This window comes from Lynx rufus, unplaced genomic scaffold, assembly GCF_022079265.1.
Source record: "Lynx rufus isolate CCGP_SWC_20201006 ecotype Redwood Valley unplaced genomic scaffold, mLynRuf1.p SCAF_3, whole genome shotgun sequence".
Lineage (NCBI taxonomy): Eukaryota > Metazoa > Chordata > Mammalia > Carnivora > Felidae > Lynx > Lynx rufus.
Window position 1 is genome coordinate 100,535,275 of NW_025814845.1, and position 14,556 is coordinate 100,549,830.

Genomic DNA, 14,556 nt, shown 5'->3' on the forward strand with positions numbered 1-14,556 from the left:
AAAATGAAATTTAATAGCTAAAAAATCCACTACTAATATGAGAAATTAAGGAATGTTGACAGCTTTATCAGCTCATTAGACAACCCATATGTGTTTTAAACATGGCTATTTTATCATATATTGAAAGGTGTCATTTAAGTGAGTGTATATTGTTGATTTAAGATTCTTTTTTTCCCTCCTAACATAATCTCCTAGGGCATCCAAGTAACAGCCACAACTCCATCAATGAGAGCTGTGAGATTTGAAACTGGATTGATAGAGCTGGAACTTTCAAACCGACTTCAAACCAAAGCCTCACCAGGAAGTAGCAGCTATCTGAAACTGTTTGGTAAATGCCAAGTGGATTTAAATCTGGCATTAGGACAAATTGTCAAACATCAGGTGAGTACAGAATTTGCTGACATTAGAATTTTGGCTTTTAATTTTGTATATCAATTTGAACTGCTTTAAATATTACTATACTTTAAAAAGAATGTGTTTGGGGCACCTGGGTGGCGCAGTCGGTTAAGCGTCCGACTTCAGCCAGGTCACGATCTCACAGTCTGTGAGTTCGAGCCCCGCGTCAGGCTCTGGGCTGATGGCTCGGAGCCTGGAGCCTGTTTCCGATTCTGTGTCTCCCTCTCTCTCTGCCCCTTCCCCGTTCATGCTCTGTCTCTCCCCCCGTTCATGCTCTGTCTCTCCCCCGTTCATGCTCTCTCTCTGTCCCAAAAATAAATAAACGTTGAAAAAAAAAAATTTTTTTTAAATAAAAATAAAAAAAATGTTTTTAATGTTCCTAAAATTTTTAATTGTAAATTGGAGTGAAGAAGCCTCATTTAAGAAGGCCTTTACAGTTTTAGTTTGGCATTTTACTTAGTGTTTTGGGTGTTATATTATTAGTTTATAGTTTAGTGCAAATGTAATCATGTGAAGCTTAATTCAGCATCTTCATAAATATTTGTTTATAATTTCTTTTTATTTTGTTAAGCATTATTTTTTTATTTCGGTACTAACATTGGCCAACTCTTAAAATGTTACTAAGTTTCTTACTATTTAATATTGGTAAGTTTTTCTTGCCATAATGTTAAACATAAAAAGTTAAATATATATGCACACACAGCAATAAATCAGATTTTATTTTATAAAAATTTAACTTTCACAGCTCATGGGGGACTTTTTTGTTACTGTTGTTTTATTTTGCTAGAAATTATTAAAATGTTTAGGTTTTTTTGTCAGAACATTTTCCACTACTTGATTTTATTGAGCCTTTAATTTTATTTTAGGTTTATGAGGAAGCCGGTTCTGATTTTCATCAAGTTGCCTATTTTAAAACCAGAATTGGATTAAGAAATGCCCTCCGAGAAGAAATCAGTGGTTCTTCAGATAGAGAAGCTGTGCTTATTACCTTGAATAGACCAATTGTTTATGCACAGCCTGTGGCCTTTGACAGAGGTAAGATAAAGTCCATCAACACTGTCTTGTTGGAGTTAGAAACGTTTTGGAAATGTTGGATAAGAATCATTTGTAGTTTACCGGTGTAAATATTTGACAGCTAAATGTCTCCTAAATTTGAAATGTGAGCATCCAAGAAAAGTTCGTTGTTTATATCAGCTTTTAAAGTTATTTTATTTTTTAAAGTTATTTGCCTTCTACATGGGATATATAGGATGTCTGATTCAGAATTCTGATTGTAATGCTAATAAGGTTTCCTTTCAAAAACTAATGTACCCATTTGTTTTGACACTGTCTATTCACTTATTCTGTCTGTAAACATTTCCTGTCTGGGCATGGAATACAAATAAGGAAAACAGGATCTTTGCCCTCAAGGAACTCTCAGTCCAGTGGGAAAGAGCAAAGTACACTACAGAGAGGAGTTAGAGAGATACATGTTCTAGTATCTGAGTGAGCCTCTAACTTTGCCTGTTCTTCTTAGAGGGGAAACTAATTCTTCAGATTCGACTTGGAGTTAGGAGTTCACTAGGAAGACAGTGAAATGACAGCTTGTCTTATTTATCTTTGTATCTGAAGTTTTAGAACAGTCCCTGGCTTATAGTAAGAACTACATAAATGTTTACCAAATGAGAGAGAATATGAATGAATATATATGAACACCAGAGGTCTAAAAACTATAGCAGCTTTCATAAAAGAAAATAATAGGAAATAAGGCTGAACAGATAGATACAATCTCATTACTGTATATTGGGCAAATATGTTGGAATTGTAATTTAGAAGTAATGAAGAACCATTTATGACGCCATTTAAGATTTAAATTGGTGTAGGCATTGGCTGGTGATAAGTCTGTTAGAAAACTGTTCTTTTGGCAGTGTTATGGATAACATTTTATTTTGTTAAATTCTGTGCACTTACTTTTCATTTCACATCTTACCTTTCATCAGCTTTCAACAATTCCTTAAAGTACTTTGCATTCTTTGTGTCCAGGATACTTGCTTTTCTTTCTACTTCTCTGGCTCCTTCATGTTTACCTCCTCTTTAGGCTTCTCCCTCTATACACAGCATTAAATGGAGGTTTTCCTTAAGGTTTCATTCTTATTACAGACTCAGATGTCTTGACTTTTGTAGGTCACATCTTTTTAATGTATACTCCTACTGTTATGTACCTCTCCTTCAGGAATTTTTAACAGTTGTAACAGTAAAGTCTACAAAGTTGGGGACCATGTTTTTTCTTCATTTGTTATTGCATCCTGTTGCATAGCATCTAATTGGCATTTCACAAATAATTTATTACATGAACAAATGGACCTGGATTATTTTCTTTTTTCTGCCATTATGCATTTGCCTGCTTTCTGCTTTTTTTTTTTTCCCTCTGTCAAATTGACCATATCATCTTAGATCCTTTCTAATTCTAACGCTGTATTTTTTAGTAATAAGCCAGATTTTGTAGCTATTGAGGTTTACTTGCCTTACAGCTTTACAGCTTTCATTTAAATTTTCTTTCCTCCCTGCCTTAATTATAAAAAGCTGTGCTGTTTTGGCTGAATTATAAGGCTGCCTATGACAACTGGAATGAACAACGAATGGCTTTACATAAAGATATCCATATGGCTACAAAGGAAGTAGTAGATATGCTACCAGGTATCCAGCAAACATCAGCCCAGGCCTTTGGGACTCTCTTCCTCCAGCTTACTGTGAATGATCTGGGAATATGTCTGCCCATCACAAATACTGCGCAGGTACAGAAAATCAAATCATAGTCTAAGATTAAGAGTGAAACATTCTACTAACCATTTCTATGTATATAGAGTATAACAATTTTTTCAGGTTAACAATTTATAACTTGGGTTTAGTAAATAGCAAGTAAAATTGAATTCCTTCAGCCATTATTCATCCACAGTGTATTAAATATGTATCTCATGAGACTTTGCTCTGAAGCGCTCTTCATCAGAATTATGATGAGATTGATACCCATCTAATAAGCCTTAATTTTTACATTGGAAATAAGCAGCTTAGTGTTCAGAATCTTTTTGTTTTGTTTTTTAGCAAATAAGTCTTTGGCATGCACTTGTTAATAAAATAGAAGTAAAAGAACATTTAAGAATACTGTGTAATAGGGTTTAGTAACCTCATCTAAATTAGAGTAGGGAATTTCAAAATGCTTTTAAGCTGAAATAGTTGGTAATGAAACTTCCAAAGTATGTGTGTTGGATAAAGCAAGAGTTTTCATAATTTAGGACTAATTCTTAGGAGTGCATATTTGCGTGGACACGTGTATGAGACAAAAAAGGGCTATAAACCCCTATCAGGCTTAAGAAGTTAAAATTAGAACAAATACAGAGGTCTATTTTACTGTTAAAATTTACTGTAAATAACCTGTAACCTGTTGTCAAATGGGTTTATCTTTTAGTATTTTGTTTGGCAACACACTGTGAAGAAAAGTCCTGGGTTGAGGATTGGCAACATATATTTATGCCTCAGGAGTTGAAAAATGGTAGTTTTTTAATGGCATGATGGACAGAACTCAGGAAAGCCATACACACCGAACGTGGTTGTCATAATGAGAATGTTCCCCACAACTAAATCAGAAGCTTGAGATAGAAAACTAGATAATTAACCTTTTGGGAGTTAAAAAAGAAAAAGATGCACATGGCAAATGTATTTCACTTCAGTAATTTTTAAAAGCATCTTTTTACGGTACTTTCTAATTAAGCTTTCTAGGCTTGACGTTTTCCAGACTTTTGTTCCTAGGAATTCTGTGAGAATTTCCAAATTTAAAAAAGTGTTGTATTTTGTCTTATTTTTTCTTCAATGTATTTTGCAGTCTAATCACACTGGAGACCTTGACATTGGTTCTGCTTTAGTATTGACCATTGAAAGTACTCTCATCACTGCTTGTTCTTCAGAATCTCTGGTTAGTAAAGGGCATTTCAAAAACTTTTGTATTCGTTTTGCTGATGGCTTTGAGACGTCGTGGGATGACTGGAAACCAGAAATTCGTGGCGATCTAGTGATGAATGCCTGTGAGTGACTTATTTTCTGTATGATGTTTAGAATTTGTTTAAATTGAAAAAAAAAAAACAGAAATAGTGTCTTTATTTGTAAAACCAAAGGATGCTCAGCTATAGGAATGTTATTGGACTTTGTGAAATAAGAGCTATTTCTAGTTAAATGTTCATATTTGTGAAAAATGTCAGGTTTCAGTAGTTTGGGTAAGTAAACCAGTTAGGCATTCTGCTTAATAGTATAACAGTTGAAGATTTGTTTACTACCTGATTTTTTCCTGTAGTTGATTCATGAATGACCAGATAAAGCATCTTTGTTCCGTGGGGATCTTGAAAGAAAGTGATAAATGTGTAAGAACTAGTTCATCATATAACATAGAACAGGTTGTAGATAACCAGGAACAGGAACTCCAGCCACAAAATATTGACGTTAATAAATCCACGTGTCTAAATTTGTAAGCTACAGAGTATAACTTGTGTGAATTCTTCCAATTCCATAATACTGGAGGTTGGGAGTAACTAAAGCTGTGTTTATATACAATTTTGAAAGTATATGGGTTTATTTTTATTTTAATATATTAAATATTATAGCATATTAATATTATAATAAAGAAAAAACTGCATTTGAGGAATTAAAGGTTGTGAACTAAAATTCCTCAGCCAGTCTCTAAGCCAAAATTAATACTCTACAAAAGGTAGCATGTGGTTGTTTATGCAGTTCTTTTGCCCTCTCCACTGGAAGAAAATCTTTCCAGTTCTGGGTATTCTTTAAAGAACAAGAATATTCTTCATTATTTTTATATCAAAGATTGAAGTTTTGACATTCCATGTTGATTAAAACTTAGATAAAACTATAGGTGAAATTCTCGGTATTGTATGCTTCTCATTTAGGTAATTCATATAAAATACTGCGATTTCTCTGAAATACTTCAGGTTACTAAGAAGCCTTGATATCAAAGTACTTATGCCCAATATTCAAAAGACCAAAAATAGCCTGGATCAGAAATCTTTACAAATAATATTTTACACAGTTGTTATATTTATTTTTAAAAATCACTGTAACTACAGACGCCTGGGTGGCTCAGTCAGCTGAGTATCTGACTCTTGATTTAGGTTCTGATCATGATCTCACGGTTTATGAGATCGAGCCCCATGTTGGGCTCTGAGCTGACAGCCTGGACCCTGCTTGGGATTCTCTCCCTGTTCCTCTTTCTCTCAAAATAAAAATATTAAAAACTTTTAAAAATCACTATAATTCTTGTCTATTTTTTTCTTAAAATAAATTTAAATCTACTGGTTTGTATTAAGATGACATCTTTGCCATTATTATTTTTTTTATTTAAAAAAAATTTTTTTTAATGTTTATTTTTGAGAGAGAGAGAGACCAAACATGAGCCGGGGAGGGGCAGAGAGAGAGGGAGACACAGAATCTGAAGCAGGCTCTAGGCTCTGACTGAGCTGTCAGTACAGAGCCTGATTCAGGGCTCGAACCCACAAGCCATGAGATCATGACCTGAGCTGAAGTCAGACGCTTAATCAACTGAGCCACCCAGGCGCCCCTGCCATTATTATAATCATTAAAATGGATAGAATATTTTGGAAGCAAAGGAAGAATACCTTTCTTAAACAGTTTATTATAAAAGGAAAATGGGGCGCCTGGGTGGCGCAGTCGGTTAAGCGTCCGACTTCAGCCAGGTCACGATCTCGCGGTCCGTGAGTTCGAGCCCCGTGTCGGGCTCTGGGCTGATGGCTCAGAGCCTGGAGCCTGTTTCCCATTCTGTGTCTCCCTCTCTCTCTGCCCCTCCCCCATTCATGCTCTGTCTCTCTCTGTCCCAAAAATAAATAAACGTTGAAAAAATAAATAAATAAATAAATAAATAAAAGGAAAATGCATGAGAAATGTGCCTCTGAATCAAAATCAAAAATATATTAAAAATGCATAAATAATAACTCAGCACCTCAGTGTATATATACCAAGTAGAATACAAACATGCTGATAATTGTGATAAAATCATGGTTTATTTTAGGTTTTGTAGGATATTAAATGACTTGTTTATAACATGTTTTTGGTTTGGTGTCTTGGGAAGGAAGCAGACGAGTTGAGTGGTTGCTTCATTGATTTAAGAATTCTAAATTATAAAAGGGGCAGATTAGTTTTTGTTAGTAATAATAAATAGAATATAAACGACGTTTAATATTTTTGGCAAAAAAGGGTTGAGTTAGGGTAGAGAAACAAGAAAAGGTAGAGTTATGCCTTAGGATTTTTTTTTTTTACAGATCATTTTAAAATCAGGCCCTAGAAAAAAGATGGCACAGTGGAATTGCCTCTCTAGGGTGATAATGTTTTCTAGGAATTGCAGTAAAAATTAGAAAGGACAATCTATAGGAAGAGTTCAAAGGACGATGTAAGTAGATAGAAAAGATAAGACTCTGTTCAGTAACATGTATTTATAGAAATTATAAAAACCATTAGAAGTTGAAAATGTAGGATGGAAAAAAAAAGTTTGAAAGACTTCAAGCTCTTTGATTAGAGTGATTTAGTTGATTCCCTTCTCCTCACTTTCAGCATTTGGATCTTCTCCTAAAAATCTTAACATTCCTTTTTAATTCATCATGGCTCGTAATATATGATTTTATATAATTTTTAAAACTGAATTAAAAAAAATTCTCTGATACTTCTTAGGATTAAAAATCCTAAAAGTTTTCTATCCTTTTTTTTATTTACTAGCTTTCATTTGGCCTAAATTATGTTACTCAAATTTCAGAGGGTTTTCTTTTCATTCCAGCATTCTTAGATTTGAAAGAGTTACTAAGTTTCTTTTGCTCTGTTTTATAACCATGACTATAAAGGTGAATTGGGCAATATTTTACCCTAGGACAAGATCTAGTTCTCTCATATTCTATAATTTGTATGTGAGGTACAGGTAACATACATCTCAAACTATAGATTTTAGTTATTGGCATCATGTTAAAAAAAAAACCCACATAATAGAAATTTTCACTTAATAAACTCTTTCTCCCAAATATGTTGTAGTATTTCTGCAACTCAGATTTGAGTAGCTCTCAAAGTACCATTCCAATGATGGCACAAATTGTCAAAGCCTCTAGAAACTAGAATTTCAGGGTCAGTCAGGTATTGTCACATGCAGAGTGTAAAGATAAAGTTGCAGTTAAGTTCTCATAAGCATAAAATAAAAAATGTTGAATTATGAAATATTATGAGTCATCTAAGGTAGTCGTTTCATTCTGCAGATTAGAAACTGAAGCCTAAAGGGGCCCCTGGGTAGCTCAGTTGGTTAAGCATCCTGACTTCGACTCAGGTCATGATCTCAATGTTTGTGAGTTAGAGCCTTGCATCGGGCTCTGTGCTGACAGCTCAGAGCCTGGAACCTGCTTCGAATTGTGTCTCCCTCTGGTACTGTCTCTCAAAAAATGAAAAATGTTAAAAAAAATTTTTTTTAAATAACAAAACGAAGAAACTGAAGGCTAAAGAGGCTAGTGATTCTATTCTATTATATTTAGGTATTAATCTTTGGGCAAAACACTGCAGTATAATATTTAATCACAAGCATAATTTTATTGAAAACTATTTTGGGGGGTGGTTTTTTGTGCAGGTGTAGTTCCAGATGGCACCTATGAAGTATGTTCTAGGACTACAGGACAAGCAGCTGCTGGTAGGTTCACAATTGGTATAACTTTTTCTTTTTTCTTTTTACATATATGAGATAGAATTCTGTGTTTTTATACATGTATATACATATCTATATATGTATATTTATAGCCTTTATGTTAACAGTAAGAATTTTTTAACTAAACTAATTCTGATGTTCCCTGATTTTTTAAAACTATTTTTGTAATATTAGCATATTTTTATTTATTTAACAATTATTTATTAGACACTTGCTGTGTATAAAATATATGGCAAAAAGTTTTGGGAAAGACAAAGATGGATAAGATATACTTTCTACTCTGTATAAATTCTGATATAGTTAAGGCTCTGCAGCATAATTAAGCTATGATGAGTGATAAGTTCAATAAAATATAAAATTCCAATTGCCACTGAAATTTGTTGAAGAGAGAGAAAAATTTCAAATTTGTAAGGATACTGGAATCAGAAAAAGCTTCTTTTAACATTTTAACAAACGTGAAAAGGGACTTGACAGATAAAAATTATTTCTTAAGCAATTACTGGAAGGCATGGATTAGAAAATTCAGGCAGACAGAATATTAGTCATGCTGTGAAAACAGTGTCTAGTTAGAATTGTCCAAACTGGGTGGAACAGAATTATGTGAAAAATAATATTGGAAAAAAATTAAGGAGTCTGGACTTAATTTGGTGGACAAAGGGAGAGCCATTGAATTTTTTTTTTTTCCCTTGAGCAAGAAAGCAGAACCTTTAAAGGATTAGAGAGAAAAAGTATCTTAGGAAATAAGTTAGGAGATAACTCTAAAGTTATAACCTGTCTTGACTAAGATGATTTCACAACATAAATTTTTATTTATTTTACTTAAAACTAAGTTACGGTAAGCTAAAGGGAGATATTTATTTAAGGGCTCTTCAAATGTCAGTGGGAGTAGAAGCTGATTAAAGTTAGCAGATTTCCTTTCTCTCCTTACTATTCCCCTTATCTTCCCCCAAGCCTAGCGTTGGTACTCATCCTAAGTAAATTGTCTCAGAAAGTAGTAAGGCCACTAGTCCCACTGACAGAGAACTGAAAAAGTTAAGAAATTTCCAGGAGTAATGTTAGAAGGAAAGGGTGATGACTGAGGTAAACATACTTATTTGGAGAAAGGTCACATAAAAGTCTTTTTCAAAACTCAGGTTTATAAGTGACAGCAACCCATTCAAACTAGCTTAACCAAAAGGGATTTATTAAAAGGATATATACGGATCACAATTAAACTTAGGAATGGCTATCTCAGTGAAGGTAAGGAACCAGCTCAATTCAAGGAGCCCTCAGGAACTACAGGAACCAAGATTTCAACTCCCACTAGGACTCTTCTTTGCTCCTCCCTGGCTGCTTCATTTTCTTCATACTGCTGACCTCCTCCTTACACATGGCAGGAAACATGGCTGCCAACAGCTCATGAGCCTCATCTCTCCAACCTCAATCACTAGAAAGGGACCACTAGTTTTGAAGTCTAGGGAGGGGATTTTAGTTTTCCAGCTTTGACTCTCACTTGGCCTAATTATCTAATTCTGGCTAATGAGTGAGGATTATGGCAATTCCCACTACAACCATAGAAAGGTAGATCAGCTTGGGGGTGGGGAGAAGAAGGAATCCATAGTTCACAGGAGAAAGAAGGGTGCTGCACAGAGGAAACAAGAGATGCACACTTTGCAAAGGGAAGTCAATCCCACAGTCTGATGTTTCTGAGAGACCTAGCTGTGAGAGATGTTAGTTGTTACACAAGGCTATCATCCATTTTATTCCTTAAATATAGGATTATTTAAATATTTATACTCAAGACTTAACAAAATGCCACTTCTTCATTTAAACAGAAAGTAGTAGTGCTGGAACATGGACGCTCAATGTATTATGGAAAATGTGTGGGATTGATGTCCACATGGATCCTAACATTGGCAAAAGGCTTAATGCTCTGGGCAATACCCTTACGACACTGACAGGAGAGGAGGACATAGATGATATTGCTGATCTCAATTCAGTGAACATAGCTGACCTGTCTGATGAGGATGAAGTTGATACTATGTCTCCCACTATCCATACTGTAAGTAAACTTACTATTAGACTTTTCTAGACTGGCCTTTATCCTGAAATAGGGATTTGATTAACTCAACATTATTTATTATATTGTAGTTGCTAAGTGTAAAGGAAGAGAATGGTGGTTCCATGTGTCTGCATTTTGTAATGCTGGTTTTTGCTTTTATAAAATTGTCTTTTAATTGATAGTTTTCATAATGACTGTCAACAAACTTGTGCCTTAACTTAAAGGTAATGTACTAACATTAAAAGCAAAGTGCAAGCAAACCTGTAGAGACAGAAAGTAGATTAGTGGCTGCTGAGGGCTGGGAGAGTTGGGGAGGTTTAGATGGGGAGAGAGACTGCTGTTACTTTTGAGGTTTCATTTGGGAGATGGTGAAAATGTTCTAAACAGATTATGATGATGGTTGTACAACTTTGTGAATATACTAAAAACCACTGAATTGTACATTTTAAGTGGGTAAATTTTATGGCGTATGGATTATATCTCAAGAAAGATGCTAAAAAATGGATCTCAAAGCAAAGTGGATGCACACAAAATGAAGTATACATTTAAAAAGATGTATTTCCATCTATACATTTTATAGTATAAATTATTTGGTAGTTAAAAATCAAGTTACTCACTACTTTCATTCTGGTACTGACTTAAAACTTTTTAAAACAAAATATCCTTTAACTCTTGTTTCCTGAAATAGTCTTGTTCTTGGGAAGAAATTTTTTAAAAATTAATGTTACTGTTTATCATTTAGAGTTCAGATGGAAGTTCAGTAAGTGGAGATGGCCACAAGCTCACCTTTGGGCAGCGACTTGTAAATCACCTGCTAGGCCTGACGCCCCCACATCAGCGCTATTCTGTTCCTGCAGAGTATCTGTGTGACCCAGAGATGTGGGGCTCCCCTCAGTCTAGCCAGTCCCATTTGAAAGCATGCAGAGCTCACTCATGGGGAAACGTAGGTAGCCACTAAATAGATTCCTTGTGAAAATGAAGGGATTTGAATCACTGGAGAATTCTAATCATCGTACTTGATATAGATGGCTTTGATTCTTGCATGCTTCCTTTGATTTAAGGTGTCATTTTTGTGATACTGTAGATTAGCTATGTGACCTGAGGGTGGTATTGACAGACATGCTTTTGATTTTTCAGGAAGCTGTAGATTATCGAAGACCAGGAGCATCATGCAGCCAGCCAGGAGAACTTAGAGGAAGAAAAATCATGAAGCGTATAGTGGATATCAGAGAACTGAATGAACAGGCCAAAGTAATAGATGATCTTAAGTATGTGTATGATTTTTAATGTAACAGAATATTTTTAATAGTAGAATCATAGAATTTTCAGTGTGGAAAAGACTGGACTTGGGGCAGTACAACCCCTTTAATTTATAAATGAGATCACCAAGGTCCAGAAGAGTTTGGTAACTTGCATGAGACCATACATTCATTAGTGATGAAGTTAAGCGTGAAGTCCTAGTCTGGCGCTCATCACAACTCCCGATTTCTGGGCAGTTTATGACTGGCTTTATATTCCATATATGTATCTCTACATGTGTATACACACTTATACATATTTTCACATGTGCATATTAACATATGCACTAGTCTTTTGCTAACGTTGGTATTTCTGGAATATAAATTTTTAAGGGAGGAAACAAATTTAGCATTTATTAAGTACCTATTGTGAATCTGACATGTTATTTCAATGTAATCCTCACAGGATTTCTGTGTGGCTAGATGGCATTATCCAAACTTTATAGGTGAGAAAACTGGCTCAGAGAGTTTAAAGAATTGAAATTTGAACTTGGGTGTGTCTGAATTCAAAGTTCATGCTTTTTTTTTTTTTTTTTTTTTTTTTTGCCTGCCTGCCTGCCTGTACTAGCGGTTCTCTAGAACTAGGGTGGATATAGGGTGAATAGAGAGAGAGGAGTAGGTGGTGGTAATTTTTTTTCTTTATTAGTTGCCTGATACATAGTACTGAGTAAATAACTTGCTCTAGAAGACTAAATATCCTGCCTATCAAACTGACATTTTTGTTTTCCCAGGAGGTGATATTCACGCTTTATCTTTTCTAATCTTCATACACCTATGCCTGTGTTTTTTTTTTTTTTTTTTAACGTTTATTTATTTTTGGGACAGAGAGAGACAGAGCATGAACAGGGGAGGGGCAGAGAGAGAGGGAGACACAGAATCGGAAACAGGCTCCAGGCTCCGAGCCATCAGCCCAGAGCCTGATGCGGGGCTCGAACTCCCGGACCGCGAGATCGTGACCTGGCTGAAGTCGGACGCTTAACCGACTGCGCCACCCAGGCGCCCCTGTGTTTTTTGCATTTGAGGACTTTAGACAAATATATGCATTTAGACAAATAAACGCATCAGACAAAATGCATATATTTGTCTCATATTGTTTACGTATTACCTAAAAACTATTCATTGAATTAATTATGATATAATGATTCACATTTTCCTGTTGACTTACATTACAGTTTGAGTTTTGCTCTTAGGGGTTAAAAATGACTTGAAGGAAAGTATACTTCCCTAAAATCTTACTTGAGGCTTAAATATATGTAGAATTTTACATACATTCTTCTGTAGAGTGGGTCCATAGCTTTCATGAGATTATCAAAGATTCTCTTAATGCAGAAGTCGGAAAGAGCCATTTCCTAAAATGTTAGAGTTTTTTTTTATTAACTTTATGGAGGGTTTTGGTCTGTCCATATATAATCTTCGATATTCTGAGAAGTGAAAGAATTAAAAAGGAGCAAGTAAAAATCAATCTTACTTTGTTACTACTTTACACTAATTGCAGTATTTGTTTTGCATCCAGAAAATTAGGTGCAAGTGAAGGAACCATAAACCAGGAAATTCAGCGTTATCAACAATTAGAATCTGTTGCTGTGAATGATATTCGAAGAGACGTTCGTAAAAAATTACGGAGGTCTAGTATGCGAGTGAGTAAACATTTAAGAAGAATTTTATGATTAAAGTAGACCATTCTTTTATTTTTTAGTTTATGAAACTTTGTGAGGATACTTATGTTCTCTTTCTTCCTCCATTGCTAGTGATAATACCATTTGATTTGTATGTCTCATATCTACTATGTACTAGACGCTATTTAAAGCACTTTATATTTAACAGCCCACTAAATCTGTACAACAGCTGTATGAGGTAGCCTGTATTATTTTCCTCATTTTAAAAATGAGGAAACAGACAGAGGTCAGGTAATTTGACCAAGGTTATACGGCCATTAATCTCAGTGGAGCCAAGATTTAAACCCAAATAGTGGGACTCTACATTCTGTGTCCTTAGCCACCACGTTTTGTCCACCTTTCATGAAATCATACTTCTTTTTAGTCTTCAACTCAAATGTTAGTCTTTTGAGATGTCCATTTTATTCCTGTCCCATTTTCTGCAGCTGACTTTACCTCTAAGCCACTATACTCGCAGCACTTCATTCTTTTCCCTTCGTTCATTTAGTTGTCCGTACTAGAATCCGAGTCTCTTAAAGAACAAGTTATTTACCTTTGACCCCACTTCCCACCACATTTTTTGGGATTTAGTCCAGTTGCTGAACAAGTAAAATAAATATGTAGATAGATATACTATAAACATACAGTAGAAAATAATTCTAAAATGTATTCAAATAGAGGTAGGTTGCTTTGGGTTAAGATGGTCTTGTTAGTGGAAAAAGTACTTTAAAAAAAAATAGATTCTTAACCTTTCTTTTTTTAATAATCAGCAGAACCCTCTATTTTTTTTTTTTTTTTACCAGCATAAGGTTTTTGGGTCACACCCCAGTACATAAAAAACATTAAGTCAGAGTTGCTAGGGCCAGAGGAAGTGGAGAAAGGTTGTAGAGATCCAGGGTTCTTGACTTGAACTTTATTCCCTTGATCATCCCAAACTCCCAGACACCCTAGTTTGAATACTGTTATAAATTATTTATTTAAACTGAAAATAAAATCCAATCTGAGTTATTCATCACTGGCTTCTGATAATAATAAATGGATAGTTATGACTTCTAATGCATAAATCTGTGTTTAAGATTTTTCCTACCATATACTTAACAATCATATAATAGAATTAAAATACTGTTTTCATACTGTTTATGAGGTAGTTTATACTTGGTAATTGACTGTTGATAAAACTAGGTAGAGAGGATTAGGGAAATTACCAAAATTGTATCAGCATTCTTAACATTTACCTCATTTGTCATTTCCCCCTCAATTCCCCTTCAGTCCTCTTGCATTCCACATTTCCATTGTATTTGAGTCTTTTCAATATCTAGTTCCCAACTAGATACAGATTTGGAGAAGAGGGATTTGGACACCAGTAGAGTGTTGAAGTCACCCTTTCCTTTTTCTTTTCCTTTTCCTTTTCCTTTTCCTTTTCCTTTTCCTTTTCCT

The 14,556-nt window shown here is 34.7% G+C and overlaps 1 protein-coding gene across 5 annotated transcripts in view; it reads left to right on the forward strand.

The window, feature by feature from the left end:
• BLTP1 (bridge-like lipid transfer protein family member 1) overlaps positions 1 to 14,556 on the forward strand; it is a 211,637-nt gene that overhangs the window by 159,478 nt on the left and 37,603 nt on the right. For 4 of the 5 annotated variants that reach the window (XM_047091908.1, XM_047091911.1, XM_047091910.1 and 1 more), the window contains exons 55-62: positions 196 to 381; positions 1,263 to 1,431; positions 2,959 to 3,170; positions 4,256 to 4,454; positions 8,051 to 8,110; positions 9,940 to 10,166; positions 11,304 to 11,434; positions 12,978 to 13,101. In XM_047091908.1, coding sequence (XP_046947864.1) covers positions 196 to 381; positions 1,263 to 1,431; positions 2,959 to 3,170; positions 4,256 to 4,454; positions 8,051 to 8,110; positions 9,940 to 10,166; positions 11,304 to 11,434; positions 12,978 to 13,101 — 1,308 coding nt within the window. Of the gene's footprint in view, positions 1 to 195; positions 382 to 1,262; positions 1,432 to 2,958; positions 3,171 to 4,255; positions 4,455 to 8,050; positions 8,111 to 9,939; positions 10,167 to 10,908; positions 11,110 to 11,303; positions 11,435 to 12,977; positions 13,102 to 14,556 lie in introns of all 5 variants that reach the window. The other variant, XM_047091912.1, reaches the window with a different exon arrangement.